The sequence below is a fragment of the Oncorhynchus mykiss genome, chromosome 20 (genome assembly GCF_057628025.1).
Source record: "Oncorhynchus mykiss isolate SJ-2025 chromosome 20, ASM5762802v1, whole genome shotgun sequence".
NCBI lineage: Eukaryota > Metazoa > Chordata > Actinopteri > Salmoniformes > Salmonidae > Oncorhynchus > Oncorhynchus mykiss.
Window position 1 is genome coordinate 12607269 of NC_143041.1, and position 20773 is coordinate 12628041.

General features: G+C 45.3%; 1 protein-coding gene across 1 annotated transcript in view; it reads left to right on the plus strand.

Annotated features, from left to right (window-relative positions):
* dnah9 (dynein, axonemal, heavy chain 9) overlaps positions 1 to 20773 on the plus strand; it is a 124528-nt gene that overhangs the window by 15177 nt on the left and 88578 nt on the right. Inside the window, exons 17-35 of the mRNA XM_036955698.2 lie at positions 470 to 732; positions 839 to 1000; positions 1172 to 1394; positions 1700 to 1866; positions 2588 to 2731; positions 2934 to 3093; positions 3303 to 3591; positions 4427 to 4704; positions 5057 to 5187; positions 5396 to 5522; positions 5896 to 6048; positions 6329 to 6454; positions 6659 to 6898; positions 7106 to 7266; positions 9603 to 9759; positions 12788 to 12892; positions 16748 to 16905; positions 17279 to 17417; positions 18964 to 19251. Of these exons, the coding sequence (XP_036811593.2) occupies positions 470 to 732; positions 839 to 1000; positions 1172 to 1394; positions 1700 to 1866; positions 2588 to 2731; positions 2934 to 3093; positions 3303 to 3591; positions 4427 to 4704; positions 5057 to 5187; positions 5396 to 5522; positions 5896 to 6048; positions 6329 to 6454; positions 6659 to 6898; positions 7106 to 7266; positions 9603 to 9759; positions 12788 to 12892; positions 16748 to 16905; positions 17279 to 17417; positions 18964 to 19251 (3471 nt within the window). The remainder of the gene's footprint in view (positions 1 to 469; positions 733 to 838; positions 1001 to 1171; positions 1395 to 1699; positions 1867 to 2587; positions 2732 to 2933; positions 3094 to 3302; positions 3592 to 4426; positions 4705 to 5056; positions 5188 to 5395; positions 5523 to 5895; positions 6049 to 6328; positions 6455 to 6658; positions 6899 to 7105; positions 7267 to 9602; positions 9760 to 12787; positions 12893 to 16747; positions 16906 to 17278; positions 17418 to 18963; positions 19252 to 20773) is intronic.

Below are 20773 nucleotides of genomic sequence, written 5' to 3' on the forward strand. Positions count from 1 at the left end.
TACAACACTACCATTGTTGCAGAATGCAGATAACTTTCCCCCAAATTCCCCGGTTTTCCAGAAATCCCTGTTGGAAGGTTCCCGGAATCAGGATGACAGAACCAGGATTTCTGGAAAACCTGGTAATTTGGGGGGGAAGTTGTTATATGTCAAGTTTGTCATATAATATATGTTAAGTTTGCCACCCTAAAAGGGATACTGTGAGATTCTGGCATTTTTTACCATGTTTATGTCTCTGCCTGCAGTATCAAGGAAGTTAGTGGTAGCTTCGCAAGCCAATGCTTACTAGCGTTAGCATAATTACTGTTAGTCTACAGGTATGCACACAGAGTCATAAAAATGGTATGCACGAGTTCATCTGACGCTTAATTGCCAGAATCTCCCAGAGTCCCTTTAACCCATCATCTAGAATGTGTATTGTATCTATAATCTGTCATCTATAAAATAATTATAATCTGCCGACTATCAGGCTGTTATGGAAGACATGGCTGATTTGGCAGACATGCGCCAGCTGCTGATGGAACGTGTGCAGGGCGTCATGGCGACGTGTTGTGAGTTCCGTAACTCTTTGGAGCGCTATGCATACCTGTACGTTGACGACAGGAAGGAGTTTATGCGCCAGTTCCTGCTGTACGGCCACTTGCTGACCAGTCAGGAGATAGAGGCTCATGCAGAGGATGGAGTCCCAGAGAACCCACCTACACTGGAGCAGTTTAGAGAGCAGGTGGATGGGTAAGGGAGATAAATAGAGTGTGTTTTTGAGTGTGTGTGTGCAAGTGTGTATGTAATGATGACTCTGTGTGTGTGTGTGTGTGTGTGTGTGTGTGTGTAACCCCAGATACGAGCGTATCCATGAAGAGGTGCAGGGTCTGGAGCCAGTGTGTGTGTTCCAGGGGTGGATGAGGGTCGACGGACGGGCCTTTAAGAGTGCCCTGCTCAACATCGTCAGGAAGTGGAGTCTCATGTTCAAACAACACCTCATAGACCACGTCACGAACAGGTCGGCAGACTCTAACTCTACCAATATCCCACACAGGTTGTTAGGCAGATACCAGAGGATTCCGGGGAGAAAAAGCACTCTGTCAAAGTACCCTTCTACTTCATGTTGTCTCTCTTGTTTTTAAACTGTTAAACATCCTCTCTCTCTCTCCCTCTCCCTCTCCCTCTCTAGCCTGTTAGACCTGGAGGAGTTTATCAGTCTAGCAGAGCAGGGGCTGTGTCACAGGGTGGAGCAGGGCGACTATGGTGGCCTGGTGGGGGTCATGGGTCACCTGCTGGCCGTGAAGGAGAGGCAGGGTGTGACGGACGCCATGTTTGAGCCGCTCCAACACACCATTACTCTGCTCAAGACATATGAACAGGAGCTGCCTGACGTGGTCTACAAACAGCTAGAGGTGACCCTTGTCCAAAGTCAATCGATCAATCTCCTACCTCTCTCCTTCCTCCTCCTCTCATTCCTCTGTCCCCTTCTGTGCTTCCTTTTGGCACTCATCCCTCTGTTTTGTCCCACTCCCTCTTTGCTCCTTCTGGTGGTACTCATCCTCCTCCCGATACTCATCCCTCTCTTCCTCCTTTCTCTCTGTCCAGGCGCTATCAGAAAAGTTACTAATGTCTCTGTCCCTCCTTCCTCCTTAACACACATTGTCCCCCTCTCCCTCCTTCCTCTGCCTTACACTCGTCTATTTCTCCCTCCCTCTAGGAGCTTCCAGAGAAGTGGACCAACGTGAAGAAGCAGGCGGTGGTGGTGAAACAGCAGGTGGCTCCTCTCCAGGCCAGCGAGGTGGCCGGACTACGCAGGAAGTGTGCCTCCTTCGACGTGGAGCAACATGCCTTCAGAGAGAGCTTCAGGAAGAATGGGCCCTTCAGGTGACGCGCGCTCCCACACACAGGCTGAATTACGTTGACGGAAAGTTGTCCTCTCCCTTGTGTCCTCACTCAATCCTCAGTCCTAAACAGTCCCTTAGCTCCTACCCCAGGACATGTGTCCTATTTGATCTAAAAGGGCTGGATACTGTAGGTGTAAGCAATGTGGTTATGGCTCCACATCCCCAACCAGAGGGCTAGGTAAAAACATGGGCCACCATTGTTGTTCCCTCCTGTCACACCTCTACATCGACCAGTCTATAATTGTGCAGTGAACAGTTAACGACACAACGCTTAAACATTAGGCAAGCATAATTGAATCTTTACATATGCTAATTACCCACACAGGTAGTGGTGCTCCATCATGCTGTCTAATTACTTTATTAATTATGCGCATAATCGTTCCTCTGTAGTGACATGATTTTCTCATTAATGTCATGGATGTCCGGGTTGATAATTGACTATGTGCCTATGGGCCTGGGTAGCCAACCCCCATTCAAACATGATTTGACAAAGTAGTCAGCTGAAACGGTGACAGACTGGTGCTCAGGCTGGTGTGATGTAGGTTTGTCAGTAAGACCCTCTACACAAAGGGCTTTCAAATCTATTTTCTCCCTGGTAGTTAATACATTTATAATGTCAGGTTAACTTAGTATCAATGTGAAACCATATCAGATGCTGAGAGAGTAACCTTGCTGTGTGGTTCCTCTGTGTGTTATTGTAGGTTTGACAGTGAGAACCCGTATGCCATGCTGAATGCATCCCACAAACAGATCCAGGAGAAGGAGGCTGTGATGGCTGGGCTGGTGGAGTCTGCCGGCCTGTTTGAGGTGACTGTCTCTGACTACAGACAACTACGACAGTGCAGGTGAGACAAGGCTTTCCCCACAAGGTTTCTTCCTTCGAGAGAGTTTGTCCTTCTACGGTTTTCCCTTAGAAGATCCAGGCCGGGTTACTGTAAAGCACTCGGTCTCAAATGTTTTTTTGTGAAAAGTATTATATTAACACAATTGTTTGATTGATGTACTGTCTGACTGACTGACTTATTGTTATATCCTGTGGTTCCCCAGGCGTGAGGTGGGGCTGCTGAAGGAGCTGTGGGACATGATAGCTGTAGTAGACAGTACTATGGTTGCCTGGAGGACCACACCATGGAGAGACATCAACGTTGAGGACATGGAACTGGAGTGTAAACGCTTCAATAAAGACATCCGAGCATTGGATAAAGAGGTGAGAGGGAGAGATGAGGAGGTGGAGGAGGTGCAGAGGGGAGAAGAGGTGAGAGGGAGAGAGAGTGAGATATTACATTGGCCACAATCAAAAAGGAAAAACCCATTGTAAAAGAACATGTACATTTCCAAATACATTTCTCACACCTTGCCTCTCCCTTTTTGGTGGTTAATGCTGAATTGTATCATAAAAACCCTTCTTCCCCCTAGGTGCGATCGTGGGAGGCGTTCTCAGGTCTGGACAGCAGGGTAAAGAACCTCCTGACCTCCCTCAGGGCCGTAGCAGAGCTCCAGAACCCTGCCATACGGGCCAGACACTGGCACCAGCTAATGGCTGCCACCGGGGTGCGCTTCACCATGGACCAGGAGACAACACTGGCGGACCTGCTGCAGCTCAACCTGCACAACTTTGAGGAGGAGGTGAGGGGCATCGTGGACAAGGCTGTCAAAGAGATGGGCATGGAGAAGGTGCTCTCTGAACTCAACTCTACATGGACCGGTACAGTACAGAATACCCTTAAACTGAACTCAATTAGGACTTTTATCAGATGTCTGTACTTTTCATATTTAATCTGTGATTGGTTTGGTTGACTGACTGACTGACTGATTGGTTTGGTTGATTGACTGATTGGTTTGGTTGATTGACTGACTGATTGGTTTGGTTGATTGGACTGACTGATTGGTTTGGTTGATTGATTGACTGACTGATTGGTTTGGTTGATTGACTGACTGATTGGTTTGGTTGATTGACTGACTGATTGGTTTGGTTGATTGACTGACTGATTGTTTGGGGTTGATTGACTGACTGATTGGTTCGGGTTGATTGACTGACTGATTGGTTTGGTTGATTGACTGACTGATTGGTTCGGTTGATTGACTGACTGATTGGTTTGGTTGATTGACTGACTGACTGATTGGTTCGGGTTGATTGACTGACTGATTGGTGTGGTTGATTGACTGACTGACTGATTGGTTCGGGTTGATTGACTGACTGATTGGTTTGGTTGATTGACTGACTGATTGGTTTGGTTGATTGACTGACTGATTGGTTTGGTTGATTGACTGACTGATTGTTTGGGGTTGATTGACTGACTGATTGGTTCGGGTTGATTGACTGACTGATTGGTTTGGTTAATTGACTGACTGATTGGTTCGGTTGATTGACTGACTGATTGGTTTGGTTGATTGACTGACTGACTGATTGGTTCGGGTTGATTGACTGACTGATTGGTTTGGTTGATTGACTGACTGACTGATTGGTTCGGGTTGATTGACTGACTGATTGGTTTGGTTGATTGACTGACTTATTGGTTTGGTTGATTGACTGACTCCAGGTATGCAGTTCCAGTACGAGCCTCACCACCGTACCCAGGTGCCCTTGCTGCGCTCGGACGAGGACCTGATTGAAACCCTGGAGGACAATCAGGTCCAGCTGCAGAACCTCATGTCCTCCAAGTACATCGCCCACTTCCTGGAGGAGGTGTCACTGTGGCAACGGAAGTTATCAGTGGCGGACGGAGTGATATCCATCTGGTTCGAGGTGCAGCGTACCTGGACCCATCTGGAGAGCATCTTCATAGGCTCTGAGGACATCCGCTCACAGCTGCCCGAGGTCAGACACACACACACACACACACACACACATGCACACATGCTCAAAGACACACACACACTCGCATGCACACATGCACTCCCATTTCACAAGTTTGTTTTTTATCCTTCATAAGGGCTCTGCCTGTACCACTTTCATGCATGTTAATTAATAAATCGTTAGTTGTCTAAACACCAGCCTACTTTTATAAATCAGAATTATACATTTCCTTAATTACCTTGATGACGATGCTGTTCCTCTGGTTCCAGTGGGAGTCTTAAAGCCAGATGTTTGTAGTTAATATCTCTCTGTGTGATTGTCCTCTGGGAACTCCTATCCCCTGGCCGGGCTCCCACAATGCAACTCTCCCCAGGACTCCAAACGCTTTGAAGGGATTGATGCCGATTTCAAAGAGCTGGCGAACGCAGCCCATAAAACGCCCAACGTGGTGGAGGCCACCAATAAAGCAGGCCTGTTCAGCAAACTGGAGGACATTCAGAGCAGGTGGGGGAAGGAGAGGGAGTCTGTGGTGGTGTGATGGGATTTTCTGTCTCACGGTGCACTGAAATTTGTGTTAGAGGAAAGAGAATGTTTGTGTTATCAATAGAAAAAGGCAACACATACAAATGTAAGAACTGACCCATGGATGTATTTATACACTTGCACATATTCACACAATTCACTGATAATGGGTGTGTGTAACCTTGTGTAGACTGTCTCTGTGTGAGAAGGCCTTGGCTGAGTATCTGGACACCAAGCGTCTGGCCTTCCCCAGATTCTACTTCATCTCCTCTGCTGACATGCTGGACATACTGTCCAATGGAACCAACCCACTCCAGGTAGGAACCTATACCCATTAGTTGTATCCACAAAGCCTCTCAGATTAGGCGTGTTTATTTAGGATCAGTTTAGCCTTTTAGATCATATTGAATACAATTATATTGACAGATTGAGACCTGATCCTAGATCAGTACTCTTACTCTGAGACAAGTTTTTTTGCTCATACCTGTAGGACTCTGAGTCTCCACAAGGGAGCAGTGTTGGTCATAGTTTGCCAGAGTCTTTACACCTCATCCTGGGAATAAAAAGTGCTAAATTATTCTCTTCAATATTGAAGGATAGTTGAACAACGACTTTTGTTGAAACCTGTCAATAACGCGTGGTCCTGACTTTTCCTGACATTAGTCCCTACTCTTCCCGCTCTGTCCCTAGGTCCAGAGACATCTATCCAAGCTGTTTGACAACACAGCTAAGATGCAGTTTGAGACTGACACGGAGGGGAACCCTACTAAGACAGGTCTGGGCATGTTCAGTAGGGAGGAGGAGTATGTCCCCTTTAATCAGCCCTGCGACTGCACCGGACAGGTAACACTATGATGGGGGACAGGGATTGAAAGATGTTATAGCATTTGTCAGATGTTCTCTGTCCAATCTGTGAAATCTCAAGGCCTGTAAGTCACATGTGTTAGTTCCCTATTAGACACCTTCGTTTGAATGAAAAGCCAGTTGTGTTTATTCATGTTGTCTGATGCCCCTCGGATCTAAAATGACAAACACATTCATAGTATGGCTGTGTAGTATGTCATCATTATGTGTGTGGTTGCACTGTGTAGTATGTCATCATTATCTGTGTGGTTGTCTTCAGGTGGAGATGTGGTTGAATCGGGTTCTGGAAACCATGCGGTCAACAGTGCGTCATGAGATGACAGAGGCAGTGATGGCCTATGAGGACAAACCCAGAGAGCAGTGGCTGTTTGACTACCCCGCTCAGGTACATTAGAATTAGAAGGTGTGTTAGAGCAGGGCTGTCACAAAAGCCTGCACACCAAATAGCTCTCCAGGAGGAGGGTTGACCGCTCCTGCCATGACCTGTGTCTTTTTATCGATCTGTGTAGTGCACTCAGCTCTGTAACTCGAACCTCTGTCTTCCTCTGACCTTTGACCTCTAACTTCTAATGTGTATATCGCCCTCCAGGTGGCCCTGACGTGTACTCAGATCTGGTGGACGTCAGACGTGGGCATGGCCTTCTCCCGTCTGGAGGAGGGATATGAGAACGCCATGAAGGAATATAACAGGAAGCAGGTCGCCCAGCTCAACACACTAATCTCCATGCTGATTGGACAGCTGTCGCCGGGCGACCGCCAGAAGGTCATGACCATCTGCACCATAGACGTCCATGCGAGGGACGTGGTCGCTAAGATCATCGCTCAGAAGGTATCAGTTTCAGTTTGTTTTCAACCTTTTCTCAATTATGAAATTAACATAATGATAAAGGATTTTTAAAAGTTTTGCAACTTTAACGAAGACAAAGTGTTTTGGATGTTTGTTTTTTTTACTCATCCCTGTTTTTTGTCTTCTTCCAATTCCCCCCCCCTTTCTCTCTCTCTCTCTCTCTCTCTCTCTCCATTCCCCCATCGCCAGGTGGAGAACTCTCAGGCGTTCCTATGGTTGTCTCAGCTACGTCATCGCTGGGATGAGAAGGAGAGACACTGCTTCGCCAACATCTGTGACGCCCAGTTCCTCTATTCATACGAGTACCTGGGCAACACACCACGACTTGTCATAACCCCTCTGACTGACAGGTACACTGACCAATAAAAACAATGTTGGCACAGGGTATCACATTCTGATTGGTTTTCATCTCACTCACAGGTAAGTACCACTATGGTTGTTTACTTTTTTGATAGACAAGTTAGGGCGAGCCTAATCTCTCGTGAACAGATTCTGAGCGAAAACCAAATAATCTGTCAGGGCGTGATGGAATTGGTAGGATAACGAGCAGCAGGAGTTCTGGTGTTTGGATTTTCGTCACTGATTTATTGGATGTATCAGGATTGGGCGAAGGCAGTGCTTAAACTTTGACTGCTTTGCACATGTGGTGAAATTAGCCCTCAACTCGGCACATGGAATGGGGCGGGGGCGGTTGTGGGTCAGGTTGGCTGTGGGCAGGGTGGCTACTTTGATGAATCTAAAATCTAAAATATGTTTTGATTTTGTTTAACACTTTTTTGGTTACTACATGATTCCATACGTGTTATTTCATAGTTTTGATGTCTTCACTATTATTCTACAATGTAGAAAATAGTCAAAATAAAAACTCTTGAATGAGTACAGTTGTGTCCAAACTTTTGACTGGTACTGTACATGTAAGAGATTAGCTAGCTAGCCACTCTAGCTAGCTAGTTAGCTGGCTAACATTATAGGTTTAGAGTCACGACTAACAATAAAAATCATTATTTTCTAATAGATTTTTGGGTTCATAATTTCTGTATATACTTTTTATGCATGCTTATTTTATCTTTATTTAACTAGGCAAGTCAGTTAAGAACAAGTTCTTATTTTCAATGACGGCCTAGGAAGAGTGGGGGGGCACTCACTGTCAGCTCAGGGATTTGAACTTGCAACCTTTTGCTAACTAGTCCACCGCTCTAACCACTAGGCTACCCTGCCTAGTGTAAAGAAGTATGCTCTCAGTGCAGTTATGCAGTCTAATACACCTACAGTGGGATGCCAAACTTGTTTAGCATTATCTAGTCCAAATATGGCACGATTCCACTGTTTTTATCCATTAGCATCACTTTCAATGAGAAACTTTTATTTTGAAGGTGAACTGCAAATTCACTATTGTGGCTAATTGTTTTTTTTAGGCAAGTCAGTTAAGAACAAATTCTTATTTACCATGATGGCCTACCAAAAGGCAAAAGGCCTCCTGCGGGGACGGGAGCCTGGGATTGTTATTGTGGTTAGCTTCTCATATGTAGGAACAAGCGGGTTGGCCAACATTCCGATAGAAATGTATTATGCAGAACGAACACGCCTCTCTGATTCTAAGGAATCATGTCAGTTCTATTCATGCCATTTCTATCTGCAACGTACTCTCTTGGATTAATAAAACGAATCATAAGGAACATGTTTTGTTGTTTAGCACCTTTCATACAAGCAATTGCAGCTTGAACCGGGTTCCTACATTATTGTGGGAAATTATCACAGATAAAGTCTGAATATAAAAAGTGGATTTATGACCTGTTTCTGTAGTCCTCTGGCAAACTGTGCTGTGGCTGTGGAACTGACCATTAGCCTATTCCCTTTGAAGCCAGAACAAAGCACCACAAAGACAATGGTGTTTGAAGGCTGGATCACTGATCAGCGGCCATGTGCTCGTAGAGGCAGCATATGGCCAGAGACTGTGCTCTATCTCGTTATCTCTGCCTGTCAAACTTTTGACCACTGACCCTCTGTCATTCAGCCATACTGTAGTCAGGGAAAGTTTGATATAAAGTTGTCATTCATTCACAGATGGCTACTGGCCAACTTAAACAGTTTGATTTCAGGTTTCAGATGTGTTTGGATTTCAATCACATCATTCTGGAAGCTGTGTTTTTAAGGATTGTGATGGCATCCCCCTGGTAGAAAAACAATGATGTAATCATACATACACAATACTTCTCAGTTAAATTGTTTCAGCCCCTCCTGAGAACTGTGTTTAGGCATTCAGAACAAGCAGGTTTGTAGCCACCCAGACAGTTGATTGTGAGATATATGGCCATATTTCCAAAATGACTATTAAAAACGTTGGCAACAGTCTCTGGATGACACAAATTGGATCGTTTTTCTTCCGGTAGCTTTGCATATCTCTTTTAACACACACTCTCTCTCTCTCTCTCTCTCACAATATATTGTCTATTTACCCTCTGCTTGCTGAAACGATTACCACATTGATTTCAGAGGCCAAACAACGCATTTATATTGATGATCAATTTCAGATTTGATCGTCTCCATCAGTCCTCCTCAACACCTTAGTGTGCTATTGAAACATGCAGATTGTTGTTGCATTTCAATGCCTGCCTGTTATTTGACTTGAGTTAATCAGCCTATGAAGTGAAGTTGTTATTACTAAGAATGTGTGTGTGTTTCCCAGGTGCTACATCACTCTTACCCAGTCCCTCCACCTGACTATGAGTGGTGCTCCAGCAGGCCCAGCAGGCACTGGCAAGACAGAGACCACCAAGGATCTGGGCCGAGCCCTTGGCATCATGGTCTATGTATTCAACTGCTCCGAGCAGATGGACTACAAGGTGGGCTCCCACTCCTTCTGCAGACAGGCTATGAATCATCTAAGTCAGGGTTGGGCAACTTTTGATGGGGGTGGGGGACACAACAAAACAACTCATCATGAGGGCCCGCAGTTGCTCACGAGTCTGCGTACCCACATCATACCTCCCACGTTGTGGGCAAAACATCTTAGTGGCCCCACTCTTGACAGCAGAGAACATTTAAAACACTTTTTTAGAATTCATTTCGTGCAATTCTACACATTTTGCCACGGAGTGTAGAGCAAATGTTGCCATTTAAAGTAAGTTTGCTGCAATTCTACACACATTTTCCCATGAGGCGGTGAGGAAAACTGGCTGTCTTACAGCTAGTTTCCTAAAATTCTACGCATCTTGCCATAGGGTGGAGAGAAATGTTTGCCGCTTTTAATACACTGCTCAAAAAAATAAAGGGAACACAAAAATAACACATCCTAGATCTGAATGAATGAAATATTCTTATTAAATACTTTTTTCTTTACATAGTTGAATGTGCTGACAACAAAATCACACAAAAATTATCAATGGAAATCAAATTTATCAACCCATGGAGGTCTGGATTTGGAGTCACACTCAAAATGAAAGTGGAAAACCACACTACAGGCTGATCCAACTTTGATGTAATGTCCTTAAAACAAGTCAAAATGAGGCTCAGTAGTGTGTGTGGCCTCCACGTGCCTGTATGACCTCCCTACAACGCCTGGGCATGCTCCTGATGAGGTGGCAGATGGTCTCCTGAGGGATCTCCTCCCAGACCTGGACTAAAGCATCCGCCAACTCCTGGACAGTCTGTGGTGCAACGTGGCATTGGTGGATGGAGCGAGACATGATGTCCCAGATGTGCTCAATTGGATTCAGGTCTGGGGAACGGGCGGGCCAGTCCATAGCATCAATGCCTTCCTCTTGCAGGAACGGCTGACACACTCCAGCCACATGAGGTCTAGCATTGTCTTGCATTAGGAGGAACCCAGGGCCAACCGCACCAGCATATGGTCTCACAAGGAGTCTGAGGATCTCATCTCAGTACCTAATAGCAGTCAGGCTACCTCTGGCGAGCACATGGAGGGCTGTGCGGCCCCCCAAAGAAATGCCACCCCGCACCATGACTGACCCACCGCCAAACCGGTCATGCTGGAGGATGTTGCAGGCAGCAGAATGTTCTCCACGGCGTCTCCAGACTCTGTCACGTGCTCAGTGTGAACCTGCTTTCATTTGTGAAGAGCACAGGGCGCCAGTGGCGAATTTGCCAATCTTGGTGTTCTCCGGCAAATGCCAAATGTCCTGTAAGCACAACCCCCACCTGTGGACGTCGGGCCCTCATACCACCCTCATGGAGTCTGTTTCTGACTGTTTGAGCAGACACATGCACATTTGTGGCCTGCTGGAGGTCATTTTGCAGGGCCCTGGGAGTGCTCCTCCTTGCACAAAGGCGGAGGTAGCGGTCCTGCTGCTGGGTTGTTGCCCTCCTACGGCCTCCTCCACATCTCCTGATGTACTGACCTGTCTCCTGGTAGTGCCTCCATGCTCTGGACACTACGCTGACAGACACAGCAAACCTTCTTGCCACAGCTCGCATTGATGTGCCATCCTGGATGAGCTGCACTACCTGAGCCACTTGTGTGGGTTGTAGACTCCGTCTCATGCTACCACTAGAGTGAAAGCACCGCCAGCATTCAAAAGTGACCAAAACATCAGCCAGGAAGCATAGGAACTGAGAAGTGGTCTGTGGTTACCACCTGCAGAACCACTCCTTTATTGGGGGTGTCTTGCTAATTGCCTATAATTTCTACCTGTTGTCTATTCCATTTGCACAACAGCATGTAAAATGTATTGTCAATCAGTGTTGCTTCCTAAGTGGACAGTTTGATTTCACAGAAGTGTGATTGACATGGAGTTACATTGTGTTGTTTAAGTGTTCCCTTTATTTTTTTGAGCAGTGTATATCTGAGTGAGACTGAATTACAAAATCAATGGGTGCCACCCGGATAATTCGACCATGATAACAAGTTTGGATAGCTGGCCACTGAACTAATTTAGCAATCTAAAAAAAGTCAACTGACACGGTCGAATTGACTGACTATCAGTGACTAACATAACAAGAGTAAAACATCTGATGCACAACCAAATTTCGAAATTGCACCTTGTGTAGTCTACTATTCTAACTCGCAACAGTAAGTTGAGACCCAGACTGAGTTTTTTTTTTTTTTTTGGGGGGGGGGGGGGGGGGGGGTTCATCCGAGGGCCTTCAAAAGGGGGGGCGGGCCGCCAGTTACCCTGATCTAAGTCCTGCTTCTCCAACTCTACTCGGTGTGGATATCTGACACAGAGATGGAGGGGAGAGGAGGGTAAAGAGAGCTCCCTGTCGGTCTTCTCCTCTCTCTCGCTCTCTCCCCCTGTCCTTGAAGGAAGAACATAACAGTTCAACCTGATGGATGCATTTATTTTGCTGTTAAGTGGTGTCAGACGCCCTTCTCAGTGTTCCTGCTTCAACACACACACACACACAACTGCAATAAGAGTGGTCAATAGAGACGCAGGCACAATCTCTTCATACAGCTTGTTGCTGCCTGCCTAGACAGGAGAATTATTATTGCCCTTCCCGCTCTACACACACACAACACACTGTGTCAGAGAGAAGCGCTAATATGCACCAGGAGATGCAGCGATGGTGTAAAGTCATACAACCAAGCGGCACACACAGTCAGGCTTGGTTAGTATCAGGGCTCTGCCCTATAATAGAGAGGAGAGACTTGGATCCTACCTCTCTCCTGTCTAGTGAATCTCAGGAGGCTGTTTCTGTGTCTGTGGAGAAAGCTGATGGTGTGAGTTGGCATTTAACCTTTTTCATATTGGGGTAGACAGACGGCAACAAAATGTCACCCGTTTAGGCAAGAAAGTTTAGGCCCTTGCTTTTGTGGTAAATCTCAAACATCTGTTGTCATTCTTACTTTCAATTTTACTCTGTATAGAACACATCTCCCTCTCTCTTCTCTCTCTCTGACCCTTCCTGCAGTCGTGTGGCAACATCTATAAAGGCCTGGCCCAGACAGGAGCGTGGGGCTGCTTTGATGAATTTAACAGGATCTCTGTGGAGGTGCTGTCTGTGGTCGCTGTGCAGGTAAGCATGTCCCTGGGCTAATCATACAGTGCACTCCAAAGGTATTGGCACAGTGACCCTTTTTATTTAGTCTCTACTGTAAAGAAGAATATCATATGTTACTATTAAACACTTCTGTTGCAGATAGTCCTGAATGAATCGTGAATAAGGATGAGCGAGAAGGTTAGACGCAAAAATATCATACCCCCATCCAAAATGCTAACCTCCCCTTTTCTTGTAATTGTGAGAGGTTAGCATGTCTTGGGGGTATGATATTTGTGTGTCTGTAATTCCCACTCATTATTCACGATTCATTCAGGACTATCCATAATCATACACATGAATGTAGATGTGTTTAGAAACATTTTACTCTTCCTTAAAAGTGACTCCTAAATTACACAATACATTATTTACCATTCATTTCTATTGGGCACAATACTTTTGGAACTCACTGTATACAGTACTAATAAGCAATGATTGCATTGAGTTAGCACAGTACCCATTCGCATTTTGTCATCATTGTAATGTGTATTGTTGCAAAACTCATAACTAGCCTACGGATATTGTTGTACTCAATTTGTCTAGGTGTCCTAGGCCTAGTTACATGACCTGTAACCTAAATGAATGTATGCATTTATCTGACAAATCAGCATTTGAGGACCTGATGGATACATGCTTCCAGGGAGACAGCAATCTCACCTAGGTGGAAAAAAAAACTCTTAAAACCAACAAACCCCCAGTAGCATCACTGCAAACTGGGACACTAACCTTAATTGGTAGCACCTGATGTGCTTATCAACCAGACTCAGCATTTGGACAAGGTTGCTGCTGCCCCCTGGGGGATGGAGTATGAAAGTGTATCCCAGATAGTGTGTTTGTCTATGTCCTAACACTTACCTTAACCCATATCATAACATTATGTGCAGTAGATGATGCTGATAGGGTTTCATCATCAGACTGGTAGTATAGCACAGCACAGCCAGTTTCTCTGCCCTCCCCCTGGCAGCTAGCTATGAAAGGAAACATTCTCAATAAGTCAGTGAGAGAGAGAACTTTGAAATTGTAAAGTGGCAGAACGGAGCAATAGCTGGGCGTTAGCAGGCGTATTGAATAATAAATCAAGCTATGCTTGGAAAGGATGAAAGGAAGAAGACCTTGGATAAGACCGGGCAGAAAACAATCAAATGGTTCTGAAGGGCACTCTCCTACCCGCTCCAGTACCCTCTGTCACGCTCGTGAAAAAGGTCGGACCAAGGTTCCACATATTTTATTCGGGTGAAACTTCTACACCAACAAAAAAAAAAACCCAAGCAACGCCACATAAGTGGTGCAACTTGCACACACAAACAATATCCCACAAAGCAGGTGGGGGAAAAGGGCTTCCTAAATATGATCCCCAATTAGAGGCAACGATTACCAGCTGCCTCTAATTGGGAACCATACAAAACCAGCAACATAGAAATACACATTCTAGAACACCCCCCTAGTCATACCCTGACCTAAACCACTATAGAGAATCCAAGGGGTCTCTATGGTCAGGGCGTGACACTCTTCTCCTTCCTCTGCGCTTCACCCAGGTTGTGTTCATAACAGCACGCTACAGAAAACATTTTAAACTGTTTTTCAACGGAACAACAAAATTAGCGTTTCTCATTGGACAAGTCCTGGTAGTGCCTCCCACCCTTTTTCTCAGTCTGTTTTTCTTCTGTTCTTTGCCTAATGAATACGACCCACCCGTCTTCTCCATAAGCGAATGTCAGAGGAAGGTGTATGATAATCCATTCTGTTTAAGGGGAGAGCAGGCGCCATAACGTAGCTGCAGTTTGTGAGTGCGTTCGCAGGTGGCAGGATCAATTCTCCATTAGGTAAAGGGCAGGGAAACAGAAGGCAGCACAGACACAGCTGAATGGAGACAAATTAGCTAAATTCAGCCCCTCTCTTATCCTCAACACAACTGTCTGTTGGTGAAATTGTCTGCAAAATACCAGACTGGATGATGAATAATGACTAATGGGTGTATAATTATGAGAGTGCTGTTTCATATACACAGAGTAAACACATCATTTTCTAAACTAATCTATTTTACCACACCCTGTACAGTCGAGATCTTGGGTTCAGCCAAGGACACGGAAAAGTTAATCTCATTCTTACTGTACACATCCTAGACACACACACACATAGATGTAGGATATGTGAAATGATGAGGATGAACTAGTGTTGCCGTTTCATCATTTCAGTAAACAGCTTATAGCTTATAGCAAATATCATTGCCTTGGCTATTTTTTAGAGTGTGAATACCGTTCCATTTTGTGTTTGTTGGTGATTGAATGCGAGTGGTAGTATCTTACAAGATCTCCTACCTATGGGGACATCCGCAGAACCCTTTTGGAACCATTTTTTTCTAAACTCAGCAAAAAAAGAAACATCCTCTTACTGTCAACTGTGTTTATTTTCAGCAAATAAATACATATTTGTATGAACAACAACTGAAACATAAACTGAACAAGCTCCACAGACACGTGACTAACAGAAATGAAATAATGTGTCCCTGAACAAAGGGGGGGGGGGAGTCAAAATCAAAAGTGGTGTGGCCACCAGCTGCATTAAGAGCTGCAGTGCATCTCCTCATGTACTGCACCAGATTTGCCAGTTCTTGCTGTGAGATTTTACCCCACTCTTCCACCAAGGCACCTGCGAGTTCCCAGAGATTTCTGGGGGGAATGGCCCTAGCCCTCACCCTCCAATCCAATAGGTCCCAGACATGCTCAATGGGATTGAGATCCAGAGTCTTCGCTGCCCTTGGCAGAACACTGACATTCCTGTCTTGCAGGAAATCATACACAGAACGAGCAGTATGGCTGGTGGCATTGTCATGCTGCAGGATCATGTCAGGATGAGCCTGCAGGAAGGGTACCACATGTGGGAGAAGGATGTCTTCCCTGTAACGCACAACAAGCTCAGTCCGATGATGTTGTGACACACCTCCACCTCCGAATCGATCCCGCTCCAGAGTACAGGCCTCGGTGTAACGGTGTAACATTCCTTCGACGATGAATCAGACGATCACCCCTGGTGAGACAAAACCGTGACTCGTCAGTGAAGAGCACTATTTGCCAGTCCTGTCTGGTTCAGCGACGGTGGGTTTGTGCCCATAGGCAACGTTGTTTCTAGTGATGTCTGGTGAGGACCTGCCTTACAACAGGCCTACAGGCCCTCAGTCTAGCCTCTCTCAGCCTATTGTGGACAGTCTGAGCAATGGTAGAGGGATTGTGCGTTCCTGGTGTAACTCGGGCAGTTGCTGTTGTCATCCTGTACCTGTCCCGTAGGTGTGATATTTGTTTGTACCGATCCTGTGCAGGTGTTGTTACACGTGGTCTGCCACTGCTAGGACGATCAGCTGTCCGTCCTGTCTCCCTGTAGCGCTGTCTTAGGCATCTCACAGTATGGACATTGCAATTTATTGCCCTGGCTACATCTGTAGTCCTCATGCCTCCTTGCAGCATGCCTAAGGCACGTTCACGCAGATGAGCAGGGACCCCAGGCATCTTTCTTTTGGTGTTTTTCAGAGTCAGTAGAAAGGCCTCTTTAGTGTCCTAAGTTTTCATAACTCTGACCTTAATTGCCTACCGTCTGTAAGCTGTTAGTGTTTTAATGACCGTTCCACAGGTGCATGTTCATTAATTGTTTATGGTTCATTGAACAAGCATGGGAAACAGTGTTTAAACCCTTTACAATGTGAAGTTATTTGGATTTTTATGAATTATCTTTGAAAGACAGGGTCCTGAAAAAGGGCTGTTTCTTTTTTTGCTGAGTTTAGTTCCTGACTGTCTTATATCTCTATATATCTCTGTATATCTATATATCTGTCCTGTTCAGGTGAAGAGCATCCAGGACGCCATCCGAGACAAGAAGCAGAGGTTTAACTTCATGGGCGAGGAGGTGAATCTTTTCCCCTCTGTAGGTATCTTCATCACCATGAACCCAGGCTACGCTGGCAGGACCGAACTACCTGAGAATCTCAAGGCCCTGTTTAGGTAACACACGGAACACGCACAAAAGTGTTTCCTTGTTTTTTAAAATGCTATAATGTCATTTTTTTTAACAGTGAAATGATGAGACTAATGGAAAAACAAAGATGAGTTACCTCTTTCAAGGCATTCACCGTGGGATGTTTATGATAATGTTGACGGACGAAAAGCTGACCAATGACAATGAATATATTTCAGTCCCACAGTTACATGTAGTTCTAAACTAAATAGTAGTTCTGAACTAAATGTCCACCACGAGATTTGTACCAGGATTGACTAGAAGCCACATGACTGTGTCAGCCCTCTGAACTAAATCTTACTCTCTATTTCTCCCTCCTTCCTTCTCTCTTTCCCTCTCTACCTCCCTCCCTCTCTGTAGGCCTTGTGCCATGGTAGTACCAGACTTTGAATTGATCTGTGAGATCATGTTGGTGGCTGAAGGTTTCCTCGATGCCAGAGTCCTGGCAAGGAAGTTCATCACCCTCTACACACTCTGCAAAGAGCTGCTTTCCAAACAAGTACAGTATGCTTCAGATGCCTGATCTTATGCAGTAGCTCCATTATAGCCTGGTCCCTTGTCTGTTTGTGCTGGCTTGCCAACTCACATGGTCATTGTGGCAAGACAATGACCATACAGTAGGATTTGGCAAGACAGCACAAACAGATCTGGGACTAGGCTAGGCTAGCTCCATTATGTCCATATTGGTTATTACACAAAAATGGCTCGATATAGAGAAGAACTGAGTCATGACCGCAGTAAAATTCAATGTGACTGCTGAGTCATGGTAATCTCCTGTTATGCACTCTGGACATGCATTAGTAGTACGATCATCAGGTAACTAATGGCCTGGTACTCAGGGCTCTATTTAAGCAATAAGGCATGGGGGGTGTGGTATATGGCCAATATACCACGTCTAAAGGATGTTATTTTGCATGGCGCAACGGGGAGTGCCTGGATACAGCCCTTAGCTATGGCATATTAGTCATGGGGCGGCAGGGTAGCCTAGTGGTTGGAGCATTGGACTAGTAACCGAAAGGTTGCAAGTTCGAATCCCCGAGCTGACAAGGTACTGCCCCTTAACAGGCCCACTGTTCCTAGGCCGTCATTGAAAATAAGAATTTGTTCTTAACCGACTTGCCTAGTAAAATAAATATACCACAAACCCCCGAGGTCCCTTATTGCTATTTTAAACTGGTTATCAATGTAATTGGAGCAGCACAAATACATGTTTTGTCATACCCGTGGTATACGGCTGTCAGCCAATCAGCATTCAGGGCTCAAACCACCCAGTTTCTAATATGAAATAACTTGCTTTGTGCAAACTTGTGTGTAAAAAGATATATGTATAGATTAACGTGTTAGAATATCTTGTTTGGGCCTCCCGAGAGGCCCAGTGGTCTAAGGCATCACTACAGACCCTGGTTCGTTCCCAGGCTGTGTCGCAACCGGCCGTGACTGGGAGACCCATGAGGTGATGCACAATTGGCCCAGTGTCGTTTCGGGTTAGGGGACAGTCTGGCCGGCCTGGACGTCCTTGTTCCATTGCACTCTAGCGACTCCTTGTGGCGGGCTGGGCACATGCACACTGTATGGTGTTTCCTCCGACACATTGGTGCAGCTGGCTTCTGGGTTAAGCGAGCAGTGTGTCAAGAAGCAGTGCGGCTTGGCAGGGTCGTGTTTCGGAGGATTCATGGCTCTCGACCGTCACCTCTCCTGAGTCCGTACGAGAGTTGCAGCAATGGGACAAGATTGTAACTACCAATTGGATATCACGAAAAAGGGCTAAAAAATATGTTTAAAATATGTGTGACCATTTGTCCTTGTCTTACTTTCAAAATATGTTCAGCTGAAACCAGAAAAAAGGACACAATCATGTTTGGCATTTCAAAACAACAAAGACTATGCTTTGTCTGTCTAGTAAACAAGCACTTTCGGAAACCTTTGGTACATCCATTTCTATCCCTTCCATTACATTTCTATCCCTTCCATTACACATCTTTGTCATTCTTGGAAAAGGAAAATGTGCCTTAAATATTAATGTTCCGTCTCTCCCTGGTCTCCAGGACCACTATGACTGGGGGTTGAGGGCCATCAAGTCTGTCCTGGTGGTGGCTGGCTCCCTGAAGCGGGGTGACCCAGATCGGCCTGAGGACCAGGTCCTCATGCGGGCTCTGAGAGACTTCAACATCCCTAAGATCGTGACAGATGACATGCCAGTGTTCATGGGGCTTATCGGAGACCTGTTCCCTGCTCTGGACGTCCCCAGGAAGAGAGACCTGGAGTTTGAGAAGCATGTCAAGCAGTCTGTGCTGGACCTCAAATTACAGGCTGAGGATAACTTTGTACTGAAGGTGAGTTGTAATTACCGGTTGACCAGGGTGGGCTGTTTCAGCCTTTAGAGAGTGTTGGTTAAAAGTTACAGTGCCTTGGTCCGAGATACTGTTGTGAAGAAGTTTAAAGCCGGATTTGGATACAAAAAGATTTCCCAAGCTTTAAACATCCCAAGGAGCACTGTGCAAGCGATAATATTGAAATGGAAGGAGTATCAGACCACTGCAAATCTACCAAGACCTGGCTGTCCCTCTAAACTTTCAGCTCATACAAGGAGAAGACTGATCAGAGATGCAGCCAAGAGGCCCATGATCACTCTGGATGAACTGCAGAGATCTACAGCTGAGGTGGGAGACTCTGTCCATAGGACAACAATCAGTCGTATATTGCACAAATCTGGCCTTTATGGAAGAGTGGCAAGAAGAAAGCCATTTCTTAAAGATATCCATAAAAAGTGTTGTTTAAAGTTTGCCACAAGCCACCTGGGAGACACACCAAACATGTGGAAGAAGGTGCTCTGGTCAGATGAAACCAAAATGGAACTTTTTGGCAACAATGCAAAACGTTATGTTTGGCGTAAAAGCAACACAGCTGAACACACCATCCCCACTGTCAAACATGGTGGTGGCAGCATCATGGTTTGGGCCTGCTTTTCTTCAGCAGGGACAGGGAAGATGGTTAAAATTGATGGGAAGATGGATGGAGCCAAATACAGGACCATTCTGGAAGAAAACCTGATGGAGTCTGCAAAAGACCTGAGACTGGGACGGAGATTTGTCTTCCAACAAGACAATGATCCAAAACATAAAGCAAAATCTACAATGGAATGGTTCAAAAATAAACATATCCAGGTGTTAGAATGGCCAAGTCAAAGTCCAGACCTGAATCCAATCGAGAATCTGTGGAAAGAACTGAAAACTGCTGTTCACAAATGCTCTCCATCCAACCTCACTGAGCTCGAGCTGTTTTGCAAGGAGGAATGGGAAAAAATGTCAGTCTCTCGATGTGCAAAACTGATAGAGACATACCCCAAGCGACTTACAGCTGTAATCGCAGCAAAAGGTGGCGCTACAAAGTATTAACTTAAGGGGGCTGAATAATTTTGCACGCCCAATTTTTCAGTTTTTGATTTGTTAAAAAAGTTTGAAATATCCAATAAATGTCGTTCCACTTCATGATTGTGTCCCACTTGTTGTTGATTCTTCACAAAAAAAATACAGTTTTATATCTTTATATTTGAAGCCTGAAATGTGGCAAAAGGTCGCAAAGTTCAAGGGGGCCGAATACTTTCGCAAGGCACTATGTTTTCATGTTGATGAATGACTTAATGAATGAAACAATTCATATATAACAAGTGACCCAGGCCTAGAATCATCCAAAAATACATGAAAAGACACCGTTTTTTGACGGTAGATGATAACCCTGTAAGAGCACAGCCCATAATACTGTAATGTCCCTGACCTTCAATAACACTGCCAGGGAAAAGAAACCACACTTCAATCTTGGTAATTAACAATAAAACAACAAATTTAGCTTTTGCGT